Raw genomic sequence first — 24,188 nt, 5'->3', positions numbered from 1 at the left:
TCGGTTTTACGTGAAACCTCTGAATGTGTGTACGCACAGTGCAGTTAAATTTGAATTTAAGTTACTTCTCTCAAACATATGATTAAAAAACCTGCAAGCATTTATGGCTGTCGTTAATTTGGTGCGTATGTAACAGCAAACCACATTAATGTAGGTACAGTAATTTATTTTTGTTCGTCGCGCGGAAAACCGCGTGTCCGCAATAACGCGATGTTCGTGGCGCCTCGCCCAGAGGACCCGGTATCCTGCATCGTGAAGTGTCTGTGCGCACCACGCTGGTGTGCCATCCAGCTTTGTTAGGTCGAGTTGCCCGCAAACCCTCCCTCTTCCAGATTCTACCGATACAAAAACGGGTTGCGGTAAAAGCAATTAATTTTTCGATGATCGAGCCCCTTAGTTTAAGTAGTAGATTCATAAAAAAATTCTGTCGTATAATGTTCTGTTTTCCAGCAATTAAAAACAGCAAACGTAATAAATACAAACGTGTCTACAAATACGAAAGCACGTTTTTTTTTTTAATGTAGTAAGTATGTTTGGCTTCACATGTATGGCATTTTGCTGGAGGCTTAACACTAATAATAAATTTACAACAGTATTACAAAAGAAATTAAGTAATTGCACTCGCCGAATTTCACTAAGCAGCCTTCTCTTTGCATATCATTATTCCGTGATCTGGCGCCGGACCCAGGCTTGCCGTCAGACACACACCAGAGCACGTGGCCGCTTGCGTGGCCGAGGTTTTCGCCCCGTCACGCCAACGACCTTGAGTGTTTGCTGACGTGCTCGCCGCTTCATGCCTGCGGTGGTGTGTGTCGCGCGGAGAACCGCACCTCGCCAAACATGCCAGGGGCTGCGGGGGCTGCTGCTGTTCCCCACGCCCACCGAGGTGATCCAGAACCCATGAATCAGTGACGTTAAATATACTATTGTCAGCGAAATATTAAACATTAGCTTCACTTATAAATTAAATATACTTTTTCAGCTTTGGTTTTAATTTCGGGAAAATAAACTATCGGTGATTTGTTAGATATTTATTTAATTTAAAGACGAGTAAAATAAAATGTATGTCAAATGTTGCCATGCCTGTGCATTGCCCTAGAAATAGATAAAAATAATACCGTATAAGTTCCTGACCTTAAATATTTTTTACTTTAAATTACATCACGAACCTCTCATTGGTTTAACACCAACTGATATACACGTGGTATGCAACATAGCACCGGTGCGATAAATACCGTAAAACATCTGAAATACAGCTACGTAAGTTGATCACGCCTTGAATGTTAGTGGCGCCTTACGAATGACTATGCTTGTAATTACTAAAAAGATCTATATCTCAAAGTTTGAGTTATTATGCCTGATATTTCTGGCTACCCGAATGCAATTATATGCTTGGCATTTCAGGGAAGGGAAATTGGGTGATGGCTTTGTGGGTTGCACACACTTTAGTTAAATTATTTTAGTCAGTAGCTATACGTGTGAGTATAGCCGTCAGGAGAAACTCAAGGCCCGGGGGCAAATATTTTTCAGGCCACCTCATTGCGTTATATAATTTTTTCAAAACCCAAATAAAGAAAATTAACGTTACCTTGGTCATAACCGAAAAGGTGATCCGAGCATATCTTATAACTTAAGGTCTCGTGGATTTTATTGACGTTAGACTTTTATATTTTTTCATTTCAAGGTACACATTCATTAAAAATATTTAAGAAACTTAACCCCCTCTCCCTCTTGTTCTTCCCAGTGCCTGGGCCTGGGGGATTGTGCTCCTGCCTCTATCACACAGCGGTGCGCCCGCCGTGCGGCTGACGGCCACGAGGACTGCTTGGTCCAGGCGAGGCGGCCAGACACCCAGCTGTGCAGTCCTGCACGGTGGGAGATCAGGTGCTGGCGGAATAACTCGGAGGAGGAAGCAGGACCAAGGGCGCCCATATGATAATTTGTAGGGGGGGGCCAGACTTAGGGGTATGAAGTATTTTTAATATTTTGGAAGACTTAACTGCGGCTTGTTACTAGCCATAAAATAGTTCCAGTTCTGACCCTGTTAAAATTTTTTGTCCTGTTACTAAAATAATAGACCACAGTACTCATTCGCCATAAAAAAATCTTTATTGGCTACTTTATTAATTAAATATTAACTATTTTATTGAAACAAATGAATTTTTAGAAACACAAATGCAGGAATAGAGTCCTTATACTTTTGAAGCGTCTCGGGTACACGGATATCAAGAATACAGTCCTTCAACTAATTGCTCTCTTTACCCCTAAATAAATGTCGCGTACAAATTAAATTAAAATAATTATAAAGTTTAAAACGTGTTGATCAAAAGATTCAACTTTGGGAGAGAAACGATTTGAGTATGTTATCACAGTCAGAAAACAGTTGTTTTTAAATGTAACACCTGAACTACGCTTATAATTACAGTCAAAAATTGTTTCACAATTAAATGAATATTACTATGTTTCGATATGAATCATAATTGCTTATCATTTAAAATTAGCACAGATGGATTCAGTAGTAAAGCACAGAAAAAATTAGTTTATTATTAAACTAGACTATTTAACCAAACAGTATTTAGATGTTAAGGAATTAAGTGACACCAAAACCAATGAAAATAATCGAAAATTTCTAAATGCTGACATAACTCATATATCAGCTTTCCACAGAAGAGTTTAGTTCGGCGCAATTAATCCACACAAAACAACTGGACATACTATGTCGACGCGTATTTTAAGAATATAAGAAGATCCACATCGCAGTATAATTTTTTTTTTTCGTGTCGTGTGGTGCGGGCCCCCATTTGTGGTGCGGGCCCATAGGCTACAGCCTAGATAGCCTGCGCGTAAATACGGCATTGATAAACCCTTAAATAACATGTTCAGAACTTAACTTCAGAATTAAGAGTACATTAGAACCTCGATTTTACGGAGCCCGGACTGAACGAAGCCGCGATTTTACGAATACATTTTTTTCAGGAACCATCTAAAATTCGGAAAATTTGACACCAAAATATATTTTTAAAAAAATTAAAAAAACACTATGAAAACATATAAAGATATTAATTTTTAATGCACAGCGTATTCATATTTTAAAGCTAATACAACAGCCATTTACCGTTAGTGAATATTGTATAAGTTATTGCGGCATCAAACTCAAAATCGAAAAGAAAAAATGGACTAGGTACACTTTATTTGTCGCAAAGTTCGAAATTTCTTAGATTGAAAAATTATGCCAAGGCTGTAAAAATATTTATTTTACCGCAAATGAACTATACTCAACATTCCTTACCCATTCCAACATTTCCAGCTCGTGAACATAGCAACTGAGCTTGAAACCTTGAGAAGCGTGAGAGAAAGAAACGATATTGAGTAGCTACTTCCTCTCCTTTCCGCTAATATCCAGCAACCCAAGCCATTAGGCATTATCTTGACAATTTTCGCATTAATTACCTTCGCTGCATCGGTTTCCCAGTAAAAAACGCTCAAAAATGGTATAAGTGACGCAGCAAGTAGACGTGACGAGCGGATTTTCAACTAAGCTTTTTTTTAACTTACTATACAAACAAATAATTCCCTATGGCTATCACAAATTCAAGGGCTTCTCGCACTAAAATGTACTGTGTTTTTAATGAATGTCTGTCGTTAAAGAGCAGCGTTTTTTTTCACCAAATAAGCCTATGATTAAAGACCGTAAAAATTCGCGGATTCCTTTCGAGACAGGCTGGAATCCAAACTCGTTTAGCTTAATGCTGCGTCAGTGATTGGACCGCAATTTACCTGAAGGACTCTGAGCCAATGGCAAACACTCAACAAAAGAAGTATCGAATCATAAGAATCGCAGTAAACAGTTTCCCCGAGTCGGTAGCCAATGACCATGTGATAGTTGCCAGAGTACATAGGAGAATCGTTTAGTCTATCCTAGTGGTCATTGAAACCGCGAATTTTTCCAGTCCCTACCTATGATCACTTTTATGAAACAGTACAGGTGTACACTGAACTGTGTGCTTGTTCTCCTCGATTATGTTACTAAAAGTGCGTTCATTAATATTTTTCAAGCTGATTTGTTAAAGATTAACTGATAAATATGATAAGGTGAAGTCCATAAAAATGCAAGGCAGGGAATTCTTCCAGCTCATCAACCCGACCCTGGATAGTCTCGTCTGTGTTCAGTCGTCTCTGGCAAGGAGTGGACAAGTTTGCAAACTCAAATATAAATTTATTTTAGTAACACGCGTCTTACGAAAAGGAAAGATATCCAAGAAAGGCATGTCGGACAACCTACTGTCACCACACAAAAGTTAACATGATGCAATGCGTGGTGCAACTGTGTTTAGTCGCTGTGATGTCGCTTTTATATCACTCGTGCAATGAAGCAAGTTGTGGAATGTTAAAAAAAAAAATAAGGGGAGGGCAGAGGGCAGACAGCAGTCATTGTTTTTACTATTTAATATTATATATATTCCGTTCAATAAATTATAACATGTATCTTCACAGGGTGGGGTGTTTGAAATTTTATGAAGATAACGATTTTACGAATGCAATCCAAGCGACTGTGAGCATACGTAAAATCGAGATTCCAGTGTAAATTGCTTTCGAGTCTACTGAAGGTAGCGGAATCCTTATCCCTTTAAACACTTTTGAAGGGAAAAAGTGGTTTTCCTCTAAATTAAAAATTCCAACATAAATTTTACGTTGTAGACTTTTCTGAACAATAATTCTTATTTGAGTAACTTTAAAGGTGTTAGCTTACCTTAAAAATTGTGAATATTCTGAGCGGATGTGACGAATGAGGAAAACTAAGAAACACTACATAATAACAATGGTTTTTATCTTTACACTTTTCACTTATTTATTTGCACTTAAGTTATTTATACTGACTGAATACACTAAACTAAATCTAGACCAGATGCATAAAACTGTAGGTAGACCTAAAGACTATTGAAAAATCTCTGTTTTGAGATGTTATTTGTGAACATACACATTATTATGACGAAAAAGTAGCAAAACATTTCGCCGTCTACAAGCACATGTCAACTGTCGTGTCGTCTAACTCTGACTGGTCTAAATCTGTTGTGTTGTGTTATCGCGCGAGCTTGGGTAGGAATACGAAGGGGAATGACTCGCCACGGGCGTTGCGCTTGAACAGCGTTTTCTCCCTGTACACAACACCTTATATCGCAGCAGCAGAAACTAATGCTTGAACTAACATAACAAATGAAATAGACATGTAAAAAACGATATACAATAATATCTTGGTGTTGAATCACTTCTACATAATACCGAATTTAAATAATTTTCTTTAAAGTAAAACACCTGACTACACTATATTTTTTTCCTTCCCTGAAAGCTAGGGGGGGGCCACGGCCCCCCCCCTGCCCCCGGGTATGGGCGCCCTTGAGCAGGACCACACTGATAAAACCCAAACGGCAGCTCCTGGCACGTACCTCTTCGGGAATGTAACGCAGATCGCCTGCGGAGTCGCGTGTTATGACCGCTCCCCTCCACGGACACGGGTTCCTGGGGTGCACGATGCATTCCAGCGGGTTCCGGGGTTTTCCCGTACGTTGTGATGTGAATAACAGGGATGCCCCTTTGGTGAACTTCTCCGGATCTGAGTCGCGGTTTGTTAAAAAAGAACTCAGATAAAAATAACTCGGCTCGTAAATATGTAGAGGTTGTTGAAACGGGGCGGGAGTAACCCTTCAGCGGACCGTAAAGGAGGCCTCTCGCTCGGGTGGCGAGTGTTCCCTGCACCTCCCCTCCTCCTTCATACCCCTCGACAACCCGCGCAAGAATCGCGTGCGCCGTCGTCGACCTGCCTCTCAGTCCCCTCCCCCCTCTTAGAGCGCCTGAGTGCTTCATTAGCTTTCATGTTATCACATACTTGTAATACCTACGAGTACCTGATCGTACAAAGAATCAACTAGCCAACCATTAAGAATTATTATTGACGTGATAACGTCTTTTCGATGGAACGCCGGCTGCACGCACGAAAAAGCATGACTCAGCGTCACGTTCCGCCTGAGCCGAACGTGCAAGAACCGGCCAACCACCGTGCGAGAAATTCTTTTATAATATCAAACAGGTTAATGCGGGCCTTTTTAAAAGCAGCGATTTATTGACATTGATTTTATTTCAGTTCATTTCTATAACTAATTGTTCGTGATTATATTTAAATAAATTATTTAAATTAAATTTGCAAAAACTGTTAATAATATTTTTAAAATTAAAAGGTATGCAATTTTTCATCAATGTTTTCTTATGACGCTATCACGCAAACTTATCGTCCGTAAACAGACTTTAATGAAACCCCCCCCCCCTTTTTTTTTTTTCAATTTATGGAACGCTACTCTGCCCTAAACAAAAAAAAGGGGGGGGGGGGATACTATCACCGCAGCGTAGAAGTACACTCGGTGAGTACTATAGCGGGGATATTCGTTCCAAGAAACTATAGCATGTTTCAGTGTAGTTACTTTTCCAAGTCATTCAAGAAGTGTGATATCACGTTGCGTTGTTACTGCAACTGTTCATACATGTCAAATGTGGTTAGACTTTGCTGCGGGTAAAATTTGATCTTGCTGTCATCGCTATACACGTATGCCATAACGCTGGACAAATTAAGAAGTAATTTCAAATCCATGGTTTTCAGCTGAAATAAAGATATAAACGCCACCAGTTATTATTCGCACCCGTTCCACAGCGTTCACCGTAAATTTGCAACAAAGAAATTTCATCAAAATGTTCCAATTTTTTCCGTGGAGGTTGGGAGGTCTGGAAACTACCATCCACGCAATACAAGGGAGTCCACTGCACTGTGTATTTAATTCCACCGTAAAGCAGTGGAGGAGCATGTTTTGCGTTGCGCCAATCGAGAGCTATATTTAACTGGCTACCATACGAAACAAATTGTGCTTATAAAATTTGTGGCTGATCCCAAGATTTAAAAATATGTAAATATGCAAGTCTGTAATTTCTTCACATTCTCTAGCGAACTGTAATTTCTTCACATTCTCTAGCGAACTGTAATTTCTTCACATTCTCTAGCGAACTGTAATTTCTTCACATTCTCTAGCGAACTGTAATTTCTTCACATTCTCTAGCGAACTGTAATTTCTTCACACATTCTCTCTAGCGAACTGTAATTTCTTCACACATTCTCTCTACCGAACTGTAATTTCTTCACACATTCTCTCTACCGGACTGTAATTTGTTCACACATTCTCTCTACCGATCTGTAATTTCTTCACACATTCTCTCTACCGATCTGTAATTTCTTCACACATTCTCTCTACCGGACTGTAATTTCTTCACACATTCTCTCTACCGAACTGTAATTTCTTCACACATTCTCTCTACCGAACTGTAATTTCTTCACACATTCTCTCTACCGGACTGTAATTTCTTCACATACTCTCTACCTGATAAAATATAATTTTCGTTGGGAACGAATGTTCCCGAAACACGAAGCTAAACATTGAGCCGGGAATACGAACCAGGCACTATTCTCGGTCACGTGGTGTGACGCGGCCCCCAACTCGCGCAAGTGAAGGTATTTCTGGCTGCTGGCTTCTGGCAGTTGCGCGACTGTGCGTCCTCCAGTCCCGTGGGATTGTCCCCTCGCTTCCCTGTGTTCCCTGTGTTCCCTGTGTTCCCTCCCTGCGTGGCGTCACCCTCTCTGCTGCGTGTCGTCATGGCCGTACCTACCATCCCGGCGAGCCAGCCACGAGACCCGAGGGCGAAAATGACGCCATTAGCTCTGGGGGTTGGAAAAGTAATACAGCAATCGTTTACAATTGAAATTTGTTTTTATTTTAAAGACATTGCATTTAGAAGCTACTTTTCTTTTACCACTTGCATGAAGAAATAAAAATGGGTGCTTTCAAGATTTAGGTTTAACAGGGAACCAGTTGTACAGCCCATTCTCACGTCAATTCATACATTGGCATTCTGTGGGGTTAATTTATACTCCGTCGCATCTTATTTCTTACTAAGCGAATTTTAAATTTAATCTGTAGATGTTGTGGTTATGTGTTAGGGCGAGTAAACTGCGATGCTGTACTGCGAAAAGGAAGTCTTAGGCGTAGGTGGTGGTCAAAGTGTTTCAGCTATAAAACGTGAAATTAAATAGCTCGGACATTGCCTTTGGATATTTACAAATTTATGGTTCCAATAATAAAAATTATTTAATATAACTTTTAATAAAAACTGTAACAATTGAATTTAAGTTAAATAAATTAAAAAAAAATTGGAGCGTATAGGCCTGCTCAGGTACGCACGGTAAAAGTTATACTTGTAGTAAAAAAAAACAAATTTTGCATGAAAATAATTAATTGAAATAAAATAGACGAGTGATATGATAAATACGGTAGGTAAAGTATAAATTCAATCAAATTAAAAAAAAATACTTATATTAAACACACGTATAAAATTATTTAATTTAGTCAAATAAGATAAGTTTTTATTAATAATTCAAATAAAAATGCTGAATGTTTAGTCTAACATTAATTTTAATTTTCAAATTATGTAATTTATAATGCAAATAAATTATGCATATGGGAACAAAACCTCACTTATATAAATACACTGGAAAAAGTTTATAAACTCATTTTCTCCCACGCTAATAGAACGTGTTTTATAGGGACCAGTATTAAATATCATAGTATTCGATTTAAAAGAACATAAATTTTTATTTGTTGGTAGCTTTTTTTTTCCATCAAGGCAATTTATGTTGCATGCTGCGCGCGCATCGTAAAAATTCAATCTTATAATTATTTTTTTCATAACGAGCTTAAAGAACAACTCCAAAAGATAATTAAAATTCGGGCTCTAGAGGGGATATTGCCCCCCTCCCCCCACAGGAACCTCGCTCGGATGGTCGCGTCACTGGGACGACTTGGCAGGGACGACGAGACCGCACACGAGCAGTGAAAGTCCCGGAAACTACAAGCGGCTACCACGCATGCGCGTCACAATGGGCGGTCCTGGAGAGCTGTGGGAATGTGACGTCCGCAGATGAATATCGTGCACGGCAGTCGATCCTTTCATCTCACGGCTACAGACTTGCGAGAGGACGAACATACCATTCTTAGCTTTCTTTGTCTATTGTGACTGTTCCCTTTAACATCATGGTTCGCGCCTGCTTTTGCAGGTAGTTAACAGAAGGGGAAAAAAAAAAATACTGGAATGCCACATTTAAACTGTCACGAAACACTTTTCCTTTCGGGAGCGAAATAAAAAATCCATTTGAACATCATACTCATCTTTGGCGTCAACTAACAATTTCTATTGGCCTTTTTTTTTAATTATTACAATAGACATTTCAGCAACCAGCGTTCATGAACCTCATTTCGGGGGAGACGATTAACATTTTGCTTGTATATTTTAGTACCTTAAGCAAATTTACAAATCTATGACGGAACTGCAAATGGTTAGAACGTTCATTTTGAATCACAACCACACTCCTACCTGATGACACATTCTCATGTATTAATGATTGGGCGTTTCATAATTTACCTATATCAATATGTCATTGCTGGGGCATTAAATACACCTTTATGGATTTACACCGAACTTAATAAGTGGATAATAACCAGTAATCGAAGAGTTAAATCACACGCAGTTACATACGGGGTTTTAAAATGCAGTTCAAAGGGATCTATTACACTTCAAGCAACTAAATTAATGGAATTGGTCTCACCTTGTGGTCGATGTTCTTAGATTATCTCGTGCTTGCGAAGTTGAAGAGACTTAAACAGCCATTCCCATGGAGTGCCTGTTGCGTAATTCGTTCTTGACCGCGTTCACATGCAGTCATCTCTTCGGTCACGCCAATATTGTTTTCTCTTACTTGTTAAATACACAGTTTACAATTTCCCCCCCCCCCCCCCCCGCTCCCGCCAATTCTGAAAATTACCTGCATCCTGAAGCGATTTTTTTCCCCGTAGTAGTTCTTACATGGAACACCTAATCTTTGGAAAAAGTTTTTTTATGTTGATCCTCTGAGCCCTATGGTTCATTAGGCCATAGAGTTGGGCCTAACTAACCACCCAGCGAGTGCATTCTGTGTTTTATGTTCTCTTCAGGTTTTTACAAGAAAGTTTTCTCTGCTTAACTCAGTAGTTTTAAGGTCCATGTAATGCCACGTTGGTTACGTCTTGTTTCGCATCGCCACCCCCCCCCCCCCCTCCATGCGTGTGCAATGGGTGGTTGTGGTGACGACGCGGTCAACAATAGGATTTGTTTCTAATATCTTGCAGATGCTCAGTTTCAATATTCAACTGATGGACGACCACGTTTGAGAACAGCAGAGGTAGGTGTATACTGTGATAGGAACGAGGATTTCCTTGGAAGTTATGATAAATAAAAAAAAAGAACGCAATCTAAGAATAAAAATGAACTTTAATCTGAAACCTCTTGTGAGAAAATAAGTTCTCATCCAATGTAGTAAAACTCTGGACTGTTAACCAACCTCTGAATAGACTGAAAAAATAAATCTAAAAATTTTATCATTTTGCACATAATGAATGTAGCAAGTCTTCACTGATTGTGTTATTTATACATAATATATTCGTGTTCTTCTAACTATAGTAAATTAAAAAACAAACCCTGAAAGTAAAACCGCTTTGATTTAGTATATTTTCCGCAACGTTTGGTGTATTTTTACTCCGTGGTTAAGTAAATTTATACAATGTAAGAGAAAAATATTACGTGAATTTTTTTTTGTAGCTTATAGCTTAATTGGTTCACGACGTACGTACTGTAAAGCTTATTTCATCACTTAAGTACTTAAGTAATTGTAATTTAAGATTTACATTCGTGAGATTTAAGAGGTAATGTGAAATTTGATTTTTTAGAAATGTTTTATAAATTACACAATGGGTACTACTTATTTTTAAAAATCACACGACAAATTATTATTTTTTTAAATTGTCTTACTAAACATACTCTTGAGATGTATTTATTTTAATGCAGACCCTAAAGATTTAGCACTATAATTTTATTTGTTATACTTAGTATATGGAGGAATTTTCCTGTTACTATGCTAGCGTCAGTCGATTCTCTACCCAACACTTCGACATACATGCTCGTAACGGAAATTTGACTCAGCGCTGGGATAAACTATTTCGGTAAGTGAGCCAAACTATAATTTAGTTTTCTTAATTACTTCATTGAATCGGTGAAAATTTTTTTTTCTGTCGCATAGGTACGTACATGCTTCGCGAATTATGCAACTCGGAAAAAAATTAAAAATAGTTTTTACGGAAATTAAGAAGAAAAAACTTCAGTGGCATGTTTTTCCCCATTTCGTGACACTACTGTAACAGATTATTTAAAATATACATCAATTGCTGGTTTACTTTGGTTGTAAAAAAAAATCTTAAGGAAAGGACAGCAAATATAGGTACATAGGTAAGCCCGGTAGAACAAGTCATTTTCTGCTGTGCTTATGTATTCAATTGTGTTGTCCATTCCGAAAGTCCAATATATTATATTAGATGCAACTTCCCGATTTCCAGAATTTTGGAACGAACGTGTATCGTAAACTTAGTTTTTGTTGCGAAGACTCACTACCTGCATGCAGATCATGTTGCACTGAAGCTGGGTGCACAGGCTTTGACCGCGATGTTCCTGAACCTACTGTCTCAACGGTGCATAGGACGGTCGTTTGGCGGGACTGAAGAACTGTTTATAATTTTCAGTAAAATAGTTAATTTATTTGGTATTTTTGTTCCGTTGATCCCACATGGAGTGAAGGCTTCGGGATATAAAACACGTCACGTTATACACGTAGTTCCCTTTACATACAAATATGTATGTGCAGACATTAATATTTATATGATGCGAGTTACAAAAAAAAATACAGAACATGGTACACAATTTAACTGTATAGTGATACTTGATACTTTATGCAAAGCATGAAGCAGCTGTTATCACAAGTCCATTCAACAAATTAACAGTTCAATTTCTCTATTATCAATCAAATTAAAGAATTCCTTCAGGAATTGTCGAGATATTATAGTGGTGAGGTGCGTGTGATTCCTGCTTTAATATGAAAACTCACTAGCATTTGATAAATAAAAAATATAACAAATTATCGTGGGTATAATGGCAAACTAAAAAAAAATATTACATAACCTAAATTAATTTACATGTTAAAAATCTGTTTTCACATATTGCTGGTGAAATGTGGGATAATCATTCGGTGTTAATACAGTTACGTACTAACACTGCCAGCAGATGTCTGATTGGCTGAAATGAACAGCAAGATAGGACTTGACAGTGGTGCGCATCTCGCAGGCCACGCCTCCTGGCTGATATCGGCAGACACGCCCCTCTGGGACCAGGCTCTGCGGTCTCATTGTGTCTGGATTTGTGTTGGTGCAAATATATATTTAAAACAATTAATCCCTTGATTATAAGCCTATCGAAAACCACCACACTACTGATTTTTTAATTAAATATTTATTACGTGTGTGAATTTCTAAGGAGTTAGTTATAAAAAGCTAAAATCAGCTTGTGTTTTATACTATTGTATGCATCTGTAATTTACGTACGTACTTTGTAAACAAGTAAAAAAAAATTTGATTCTATTTTTATAATGAATAAAAAACCCAGTGGGATTTTTTAACAGATTTTTCAGTGAGAAAAGAACCTAACCCAAAACCCGCGGGTCGGTACTTAGCTGGCATCCTGTACAAACCGTGACCTGGCACTACACTAGCCTATATGGCATTCAACATTATCTCATCAACGGTGATGGCTCCACCTCTTAACTGAAACATTTCCGTACCTCTGGGCAATTACGTGTTCTGAATGTGACACCACACTTACGTGTATATTGTCTGGCATGATGAGTCCCAGATAGTAGATTCCCCAGAGAAACCTAAGCGTACCTTGTATTCTCATGGCGTGGTGATTCTGCCCTGGTTTTCCACTGCCTTCCGCTATAAAAATCCCGGACATTGCCTGATCTGTAAACCTAGATGTTGGCAGCGAGCTAGGGAAAGTGTGCTTATATTTTACATAAACATGAATTCATTCTGATTCTCTGAAATGTTACTGCATGTAAATAAGAATGTGTGAAATAATTTGTTAGGTAACGTCTTGCTGCGAGGGAAGTAAATTTCACACCGAGAACTGTTTCAAGTTGGCGTCAATGAGCTGAGGGATCGTCTACGTCAATAAGTCGAAGCGGAGAAATGTCAGTATTTATAGTCGCGCCGCAGCCGCACGGCGTGTGCGCGTGTGTGTTTGTGGGGGGACAGAAACATCGATTTGCTGCTGTAACGGCGTTGCTATTCCGAGAGATTCGCGCTCGAAGTTCTCAGAATCAGTTAACTGGAATAAAATTTGACCCAGGAGTGGGTAAATATTCTATGCGTGACTTGAGATTTCAGATTGTTCGTAGGCTATACGTAAGCGAAATCTACTATGTCAACAGTCACGATATTAAATAGACTTGTTTTCTAGCGAATTCAGTAGTTAACTTGGAAACTAGCTCAGTGTGATCTCGTACTTGTTAAGGCCCCGCCACACGCCTAACATCTTAGTGGTGTCTGTCGGCGGAACTTTGAGGGCGGATGAGTTGTTCTGTTTCCGCATTTCGGTTTGAAACTACGTTTGTAGGAGAGGGAAGAAACGGCTGAAACGCACCTTTATCATTTCTGCGCTCAGATCTCGTCGTTGCCTTATGCGTGCCTGTTCGCAGCCTGGCGCGTGGAGGCATGTCGTGCTCGCTGGAACGGCTCAGTTCGAACATAATCCACACGAGGCTGAGTGCCGGTGGGCACGCGACAGGGCAGCTGCTGCGCGCGATAGGCCGGCCCGCGTCACTGCTGTATCGGGGCGTGTTTCCGCCGCGAGGCGCGATAGTCGGTCCAGCCGGTCGCTCCCCGCCTCGCGAGCATAGTTCCAGTACCGATACTTTCCCGGAATAACAACGGCATTCGAATATAAGGTTTGCTTGTGGTAGGCGTATCGAGAAAATTGAAGTCTTGAAACTTCCCACATGCTCGAATCTTGAATTTGATAGGATTTCTGTTCTGTACTGATTAGTTAAATCATTATGTCGTGCAGTTCCACGTGTCGTAACACGCAGCGCTGACAGTGTTGGCTCATGGTCCGGCGAATGTCACACATTTGGTACGTGTCTGCGCACCAGCCCGGCGCGGCGATCAGACATGAGGCGACATGGGACTGCTCCAACTTCGTCGCTAGCAGACTGTCTGGTGCCGCTTGTATACACAGCATAAAGTTATTGAGTCTTCACTATACCTACATCTCCAGCAGTGTGTAGTTACTCGCGGCAGGACGCAGTCGGGAGTGGAGGTGTATTGATCACTCGCTGCAGGAACCGCGCCTCCGCGCCTCCGCCAATAGACGCTCCCGTCTATTCCGGCCCGAGCGCACCGCAGGACACGGCAGTCTCCTGATGTGTTGCCCAAATTCCGCTGGGAAGCCTTCTTTTCACAGACGAGAGAGCCAAACGTCCGATCGTGCATCTTCTTTTTTTATTGTTGTTGTAAATAAATATGGCGGTGTTGATAAAATGATACTAATGGTCAATTAGGTTAGTTTAGCTACATTATAAATACTTTAAAACATTGTGGACGGTTGATTTGGTTAGGATAGCTACATTTAAGATACGGAAAAAAACATGAACTTGGGAGAACTTCAGGTTTTGGCTCTCTCGTCTGTGAAAATGCTTCCCGATTCCGCGCAATCGCAGGGCTCACTTTTTCGGTTTTTACGTTCCGGCGCCATTAACTCGTATGTAGTCACTTTCGTGAACATCGGGGGGACATAAACAAGCGTATTGGTTTACAATAGCGAATAAATTTTTTTTTTCATTTCAATGGCCATAACAAGAATAAATCTTAACTTATTTAGAAAACTAAACAGGTGGTTACATTTTAACACACTTTTATTAGCTTTGCCTGTATGTATCTATTTACGGAATCTTTGAACGTGATTTTCACCTCTAAAACGTCGGATTAATTTGAAACTTTGCACACTTATCAAGGACTGATAAGCAGGGCCGGTGTAAGGTAAATAGGCGCCCTAGGCGAAAAACCTTAATCCCCCCTCCCCCACCGGACACCCCAAAAAAAATTTTCCTTGCCTCAATATACATCACGTAAGCCTAAGATTTTGTCAAGTCAATTGTAAGCAGGCTTCTGTTTTTTTTTTTACTTTTTTACTTATTACAAATCATAAACAGGTCACCGTGGACTTTAAATAATTACTTATATCAATATAAACATTCCAAACTGTTACAAAAATCCATTTTCATCTAGTTTCAATAATCGTTAAACATATTATATCAGCTGTTATGTGTCGTGCTGCGTCGCCCCCAGCTACTTGGCGCCCTAGGTGGTTGCCTAGTTGGCCTATATGGACGCGCTGGCCCTGCTGATAAGTAATAGTTCAAATAGTTTGTCCCATTATCCTTACCAGGATCTTCAGGATTAGTGATTTTCTTATATCCGATACCCGGTAGTGTCTGTGTCAAATATCAATTTTTGAGACAAGCATATGACTAATGGCAGCATCCACTAGGGAGTTTTGTTAAATCAAAAAAGAATTATAGTTTTAAAGAATTGTCCCATTATTATCAAGCTTTTATTAGCTTCGCATGTGAGTATGAATGAATGATTTAATGAATGGACTATGTAATAAAATCTTTCCATTCAATTTTCACCCACTTTCCGATGTCGGAATGTGTTGAAATTTTGCATACGTATAAAGGAACTCTTAACATCAAATATTTTGATAACTTAAAACATTAGTGTTAAGGGGGAGTGGGGGATCAGATGGTCTAAAAACCACTGATTTAGAGCTATGGTTAATAAAAGTTCTTTTTGTGTATCCATGAGGTTGTTATGGTGGGAATTTGCCCCAGGGTCGACTGTTACCCTGGGGGGAAGGGGGGATGGTAAAAAAGCCAAAATGTTTAAAATTTTAAAACTCGATGTTTTTTTTTTCAATTTGGAGTGTTTCCTATCCAAATGGTTGGGTTATGGTGGAAAATTTGCTCAGGTAAGGGATAATGCCCCTAAATTTCGAAAATGTCTGATTTTTTAATTTAGTGTTTCAGAGGTTGGGTCATGGTGGAAAATGTGCCTGGGGTTCTTTAATGGCAATACGGGTACTATATCTGAAATTATCTGGTCTCTCTTCTGGCGTGATCATCAATCCGTATTGATTTTGGCACAGACGGTGTACATATAATTAAACCAATAGCCATCTAGTTTCCAGCGAAATACTGCTATGGTACTGCTGAAAGGTGAATGTTGCCATTAATACAGAGTTGGAAAAGTTCCATCTAATATTGACACATTAGATGAAGTGACTAGATTACAAGAACGTTGACTAATTTTAAGTTTATTGTAACACAATATACTTTAATCATTCATATTTAGTACTTTTAATTTGTTTCAATTACTTATATTCAATATTTTTATTTTATTTTGAAACTGAAAAGAATAAAATAACTTTAAAAGAACTAAAAAACCTATTGTTAAATGAACAAAAAATTTAAAAAAATTGTTTTAAGTTTTTTGTCAAACAGCTAAGTAATGCACCATAACTCTGTATGACTAATAGGGTGTGGTGCTCTTGTCTTTCATTTTCGTAATAAATATATACTAAAATCAGAGATAGAATTGATTGCAAATCATATTATTACTGATAGAAAATTTAAGACAAATGATACCAAGCACCCTACTTAGTTATACAGAGTTGTGGTGCATTATTTGGTTGTTGGACAAACAACTTAAATTTAAATTTAATTTTTTAATTTTTAGTTCATGCAATGATAAAAGCAGGTTTTTTTTAAAGTTTTTTTAAACTAAAAGTGTTTAATCTGATACACATTACCAAGAGCTGGTGGTTTTTTTCTGGGTTCTTCCATTCGCCTCACCAATGCATTCAGTAGCTGCTCTATCCAAATCACATTATTGCTCAGTCTAATTATCTTTGTCATTAAGCATTAATTACACATCAATTACTGTTTCCAGAGCTTTATTTTCAGCTAGAGATCTTCTTGCAAACTTAAAGTAGATAGTAAAAATTTTTATGATTTAGTGTTTAACTAAAAAAAACAACATACTCAGTTAAGACAAAAAAAAATTATTCCTGTTACGTACTTGATAAATTAATCTGACAGTGATTGATATGGTATAAATTATCATAAAAGTGTAAGGGGAAAGGAGTGGGTATGGGCCTATTAAAAGATAAAAAAATTTGGGCTTAAGATAATATTGAGGTGATGGTACTTAAAGGTAAAAAATATGTTTAAATGTTGTGTTGCAGATTTAATTCACTGTACAAACGAACCGAACGTGTCCATCCCGCAACTCGCCAACCTACTTATCGAGAGGTCGCAGAACACCAACTGGGTGGTGGTGTTCAAGGCCCTCATCACCGTGCACCACATGATGTGCTACGGCAATGAAGTAAGTGGTGGTCACTAGCGCGGTGTAAACACACTGCTGTGGAATTGTTCTCTAATGTCGGGGCTGAATTTTGCCGAACATTGAAGGTTGCTAGAAGCATTCAGTAAGGATAATCTTCTGTCATTCTGTGCAATAATTATGCATGTTGTTTAAATGTAATTGATTATTTTGGAGATCTAATTGCTTAAACATTTTTCCCCACGTTTCAGTTACAATCCTCACAGTTATAACTTTCCTAGTCTTAGCGTGGATTGATCTTGTTAGGTAGGAGAGGGGTGATGGTGGGGAAGATGAACGTGGCCAATCTGAGATGAGCAGCAGTTGGTCCTGTGTGAAAAATGCAACCCCAGTTTTGTGTTCTGTACTTGGATGATTGTGTTAACATTAGAGAAAATAGTTTTTTTCTTAAAATTTTTTTTATGTATTTGTTAGACTGCTTACTCGTGCAAGTCACTTCCATCCTGCATAAAATCTCTGTATTCATACTGAAGTAGTGATTTTTACAAAATATAATTTTAAATAGTGATGCAAAGATAGTTGGGAAGTAATCTGGTGAAAAGGTGTTACCAAGCAACAGATTTGGGAAATAAGAGACTAACAAATACAAAAAATATAGGTAACACAACTAATGTATCAAAATTAACTGATAATAATATGTAAACATAAAATAAAATACACAGGTAATTAATTTTTTATAGTTATTGATTGGTGCATTTTTAAACTTTAATAAAATAGGAAATTTAAAATTAGTGCCTTGTTAATTACTTATTACTGCAAAAAAATTTAACTCAGAATTCTACAAATTAAAGAAAAATGTTTAAATTATTTTAAACTTTTTTATGAAATATAATTAAAATTGTAGAAAACATCACTGCATGTGTTAAGTCTCCTTCCTAATTTAAGTCCTTATTTATAAAGCATGCAAATTTCTCAAGAACACACATGAGAAAGCAAATCATACTAAGTTCAGATAACGTGTTCATAAAATATGATTTGGTGGAACTTTAACTTCTTGCATTTATGCCTTTTCTGATTAAGTAATCCAGTCCAAAACAGCTTGGATAAAAATGTTTGGGGGATACAATTCTTGTTTTTATTTAACTTTATTTGATAAAAAAAATCCAATCTGTGTAAAAAATTTAATTACCTTTTCAGTCTTTGCAAATCTTAATTATAAGCATTAACATAAACATTAAGCCAAGTACACACTGGTCTTTTTCTGATATAAGAATATGCACACCTTGTACACTCGGCCTGTGAAAACTCTTGTCATGTGAACGCCAGAGTATGCTAGCATCTAGTGTACAAGGACTTATTTATTAGCCAGTGTGATGTAGGGACTGATCTATTTTTCACTATCTTCCTTGTAAAAGTTCATTCATTATAAACTAAATTATGTATAGCAGCATTATAAAATAATAATTTGAAGTTTTATTTCCTCTTGCATATTGCTTTACTGTTTTAAATGAATAGATGAATAAACTAAATACATTTTAGTACAAAATTCTAAATCCCTTTAACAAATAATACGTACGTAAACTTGTGGGAAAAGTTGACATTTTTTCAAAATAATATTATTTTTCAACAATGTCTCCTTGTCAGTCTGTACACTTGTCAGCGCTATCTCATCTCATCTCTTCAACTAGTAGAAAAAGTACTTGGTGTCTTTCTCTGCAAAATAGATGATTACGAAGATGACATCCTCATTCAATGAAAATCTCTGTCCCCTGAATGCTACTTTAGTCTAGGGAACAAAGAAATCATTGGGGCTAGATCTATCTGGTGGGTAAGGAGGGTGGTTATGCAGTTCAAACCGAAAAATGTATATTTTTGCCATTGCAACGGCTGATGTGCGAGACTGGAACGCAACAATTTTATCGTTAATCCAAATTCTCAAAGAGTTCTAAAATAAAAATTTATTCGTGTAGGTTTTCAGTTTCATCCTGTAGGATTCCCGGTGAATTTCTTTTGGAATTTTTAGTTACTAGATTTTTAATTTTATAAGTGCTGTTGTTTTTTAATTTTTTAATTTCTGCTGTATGACCCATTGGATATGCATACAAAGGCAATGTAAAACTTAAATTCTGCCTAGAAACTTGGTTTTGTCCTTTTTTGGTTTGGAGTACAAACTTAAAACTGAGACCAAATATTTCCAATGTCAGTTCACATATCTGTTTTTTTATTACAGCATATGTTATAGTAATGTGGCAAATGATATGTGTAAATCTGCCTTACAAAGTTTGTTCATTGTGTCCTCTTGGCCTACATTTAAATACTGGCTGTACTATTTTCCTTCTTGCAGAGATTCACTCAGTACTTAGCCTCCAGCAATAGTACGTTCCAGCTGAGCAATTTCCTGGACAAAAGTGGCGTGCAAGGTATGTTGAGCCCGAATTAGTTCTTTCGCATTTGCACTTCTGCGTGAGCTGTGTTCAGATGCGTGAAGTGATGTGTTCTGTATGCTTGAAGGATGTGGTATCTCAATTTTTGTGGAATAATTATCACAAAAAAGAATACTATATCCATGATTACCACTAACATTTAGTCTCTTCTGACTGGAATGAGCATTTAATACACGGTGGTCACAATTCCTTGAATCCTTGAAAACCAGGGATTGTACTTGAATTTTTTCTGTCCTTGGAAAACTGGAAAATGTGCTTGAATTTGTTTTTTTTTTTTGTGAATTTGGTTTTATAGACTTTTAGTCTGAAAAACAAATATTATATATTCAATTTACATTTTGGTCTAAGCTTCATGTCTGTGATAATAATTTACATATGAATACGTTTGCGATGCATTTGTCTTTATTACATGCACCTGCATATTGCTGTGTTCACAACTTATTTTAACGTTAATCATTTCTTTTAAAACATTTTGTGACGGTCAATAACTTGATGTTTCATGTTGATTTCAAAATTTAGGTACAATTTGACTAGATATCTAGTTTTGAAAATTGAAGTAAAACGGCACATGCGGGCTGACTTCCTGACCAGTAAGTTTGCCCGCCGCTGAGTAGTAATATTTGGTTATGGCAGTGTTGTGCATTTAGAGGTTGTGTGAAGACATTCTTAAATTTGCAGAACAAGTGTCTTATATTTCTTTCTTTTAGATGTATAAACATCTTAGCTCTTGGTATACAGTTCTTGGTAGGAGTAATTTTGTGAATCTAATGGAAATTGATTGGCATGGAAATGTGTAAACACGGTGCTGCTACCATCTACGTAAGTCTCAGAAATATCAAATATGGCGGACCCACACAATTCATTTGTATATGTTTGTGAACATAGGGATATGTACGAAGCGTATTAGTGTGCCAAATTAAACTTTATTATAATAGAACCACTTACCTTGAATACTTGCTATAATGAAGTCATAAACATAAATAATGTCAACTTAAAAAATACGCATTACAATTTTGACGATCTTTAGTTCATATTGAAATGTAGAGATAGTGCTGCATTTGTCATACAGTAGAGAAACCAGAATTATTGGATGCCATGTTGAATAACATTTAGTTATTAAATTTTTACCGTAATTTATGAAATGTTAAAAAAATCAACTCATTAAGGTTAAGGGTTGTTATAGGAAGTATTTAGACTGATTCATGTTGCTTGAGCAAAAAGATTTGTGTTTTTAAATGAGGTTAGCTGTTTACACATTGGTGAATACTGAGACATTTTTTTTCTTTTAAAATAGCATGAAATATTTTGACAGTTTCGGCAAACATTTAAAGATAATTACTTCATGTTTGTTACTGCCTTTGAAAAGTCAGTGGAGTCCTGCAAATCTGAACTAAGTAGGTCCGAGACCTGTGTGGTTATCCATATTTTTGGATTGGCAGAATAATTACAGTAATGTAACAGTGTTTGCAGTAAAATACATCTCTATAAGCATTTAGTTATCATGCAACACAGCCTTTACCAACACGAAATGGCTAAATGTTATTGGGTCAAGATACAAAAAGAAATACAAAACAGATATACTTTTTTTAAGTATTTATTTTCTCCCTAAACTCGTCCAGATAATCTGGATTTTCGGATTGACTTATCTGTATTTTGCAGCTGAACGTAGGAATAGTTTTTATGGTATTCGTTGAAAATATTAGCATTTACATAGGTAACTTACTCAATGAAGTAAACAACCTAACCTCTTTGATAACCTGATAAATTAGTAATATTCAGTGTTTTGTGTCCCATTAATCCTACAATACTTAAACCAAACAATAATTCATAAGAATTTTAACAGTTAGAGAAAATAATTTACCAGTCAGTGTTTCGAATAATTGTCACATATGATGTTATGAAATTTCTAGTTACATTCTCTATTGACTAATAACATGATTTCATATGTTTTTTTTGAAACACATTTTTGTAGCAGGTGTGTTACTAATTAGGTGTGTTAGTAATTCTATGGAAAATCTATTAATTTGAATTTTTTAATAATTTTTGTGAAAGGCTGGAATGCATATTGTTTTGCATTAAATAACACCATGAAAACAATATATATTTGAATATTTTGCCTATTCAAATTGTTACTATTGGATTTTATATTTTGCTGAAATGTTAGTTTGATTATACATTAAATCGAAAATGTATAATATTTTGCCAAAAATGAGAGAAAGGCAAATTATGCCTTTGTAAATATTTTTATATTATTGCAAGTTCATAAAAGAGTCATTTACATTTACTGATAATATTTGTACAATGTTTTGTGTGTACATATGTAGTTTGTAGTAACCAATTTGATTACTATTTGTTTAATTTTGTCTATGGTATTTGGCATACACCATTGGTAAAGTGTTTATATGTTGTATTTTCTTTTGATTACTAACTCATTACGAGTCAGAGATGATGATGAAAACAGTTTTGTCCTTGAAATCCTGAAAATGTTCTAAAATTTATAAATGATAATTTGTGGCCACCCTGTAATTAAAATTTATCCATAAAGTTTGAATTAAAATTGTATGAAAGCAGCAAGGTAACTCAAAACTAAATATTGGTGTGGAACTATGTCCGGACTCAGTCACAGCGAGTTCCCTGCAATCGGTCCAGCTGCCATGATATTTACCCATCACTACAGCTGTCACAAGGCAAACGTGTCGTTGTAATCCCACATTTTGGATTTGTGGAATTAGTCTTGTGGACTGTTGGTTCCATGTGCCTGTGTTCATGTGTGCAAATGTTGCAGAGAGCCGTGCGCTTGTTTGCGAGAGTTGTGTGTGCCCTTGTTGTCCTGTACTTTCTAACATTGGGTTTTTTTTCTTTCTGGGCTCGCGGTAGGCGCTCGTGTTGGTGAGTATGTACCCGATGTTTGCTGGCTTGCACGGCACGGCACGGCACGGCACGGCACGGCGGTCTGGTTGCCTTTGCCTGCGCATGTGCTGTCTGCTTCCAAACACGCTTGCACCTTTACAAAAGTGTAGTTTTAGTGCACAATTTGTGGCGAGTATGGATAGCATGCTTTCACAGAATCGCATCAGAATTGCTTTGAAATCATTCTGATTTTTATTCCTATAACTAGTTAAAATATTGTACATTTTCTTTCTAAACACTTCCGAATTTACATTGTATATTATTCAGCTTCTTAGTTCCAAAATGCATGATAGTAAACCACCAGGTTTAAGACACATGCAGTCACGGCTTAACTAATACATTAATTTTACGATGTAACCCAGGTATTTGTGTCGCAGGAGCAGGGCCTTCGAGAAGGAAGGGGGGGGGGAAATCCCTGGGGCACTGGCACCAGAAGGGCCTGTTCTATGGGCAACAAAAGGGCATGGTTTCATTTTGAGACTTTTATACTGATAGCAAGATGAAAATTAAGTCTCAACCTTAAGTTATCTCACATGCTCATCATATTTAGTTGTGGCCAAGGTAACTTAGTACAAACAAATCTTCAGAAAGTTATAATAACAAACTAAAAGGAGAGACAAAGAAAATCTACAAGATAATTTGTTTAGGCTTTGATGGCGGTGAAATGTTAAAAACCTGATCCGGCAATGAAAGATCTGCCATCCATGACAGGTGGATGTTGTGTGATCATCTGTTGCGTCTAGTAACTCAGATTTATTTACACTCGCTGATTTGTCTACCATGTTCAGTTTTAGCATGTTACAGTGGGCAAAACTCACATACAGTTGGCAAAGAATAGTCAAGTTTTATATGTGTGTATATGTATATAATATATTTTTTTATCCAGTTGTCTCCATGTCTTCTGTTTGCATGGAATATTAATTAAATGACCTTTAACTATAAAGATTCGAAATCTCGTGCAAGAAACAGTGGTGTGTAATGCTGAACATGCAGATAATAAATAGGTTAGCTTAATTACTTGTTACGTGATATATTAAATGTACATAGTCTAATTTTTTTTGTGTTAGGAATAGGAAAGCAGATGTATTAAGCTCATTGATATGTCACTTTTTATTTTATCTATTTATTAAAAAAAAATAGTCACATAAAATGCATTATGCTAAATTTTTCTAGGAAATTATGGAATACTGACATAAATCAGATGTTCAAAAGCAGAAAAAAAACACCAATAAGAAAAAAAAGGTTAACAAAGGTCGAAGTTATTTTATATTGGGTTTGTGTCATCTGTCGCAGATGACTGACAGAGGCAAATATGTTATAAATTCCTCATTCTCGTTCACAAGATAAAAATATTTTTAAATCTTCTCTGCAGCCTCTAAAGTTTCTCGACAAACTAACAGAACTAAATATTTCTAATTTA

At 37.1% G+C, this 24,188-nt stretch overlaps 1 protein-coding gene across 6 annotated transcripts in view; it reads left to right on the top strand.

The window, feature by feature from the left end:
* LOC134532452 (phosphatidylinositol-binding clathrin assembly protein LAP) overlaps nucleotides 1-24,188 on the top strand; it is an 82,574-nt gene that overhangs the window by 18,992 nt on the left and 39,394 nt on the right. For 4 of the 6 annotated variants that reach the window (XM_063368861.1, XM_063368862.1, XM_063368857.1 and 1 more), the window contains exons 2-4: nucleotides 17,314-17,456; nucleotides 19,759-19,834; nucleotides 22,736-22,747. In XM_063368861.1, the coding sequence (XP_063224931.1) occupies nucleotides 17,314-17,456; nucleotides 19,759-19,834; nucleotides 22,736-22,747 (231 nt within the window). The remainder of the gene's footprint in view (nucleotides 1-17,313; nucleotides 17,457-19,758; nucleotides 19,835-22,735; nucleotides 22,748-24,188) is intronic. The other 2 variants (XM_063368859.1, XM_063368860.1) reach the window with 1 other exon arrangement.

The sequence above is a fragment of the Bacillus rossius genome, chromosome 6 (assembly GCF_032445375.1).
Source record: "Bacillus rossius redtenbacheri isolate Brsri chromosome 6, Brsri_v3, whole genome shotgun sequence".
Taxonomy (NCBI): domain Eukaryota; kingdom Metazoa; phylum Arthropoda; class Insecta; order Phasmatodea; family Bacillidae; genus Bacillus; species Bacillus rossius.
Note: the sequence above shows the minus strand (reverse complement) of the source record. Positions and strands in the feature narration are given on the sequence as shown.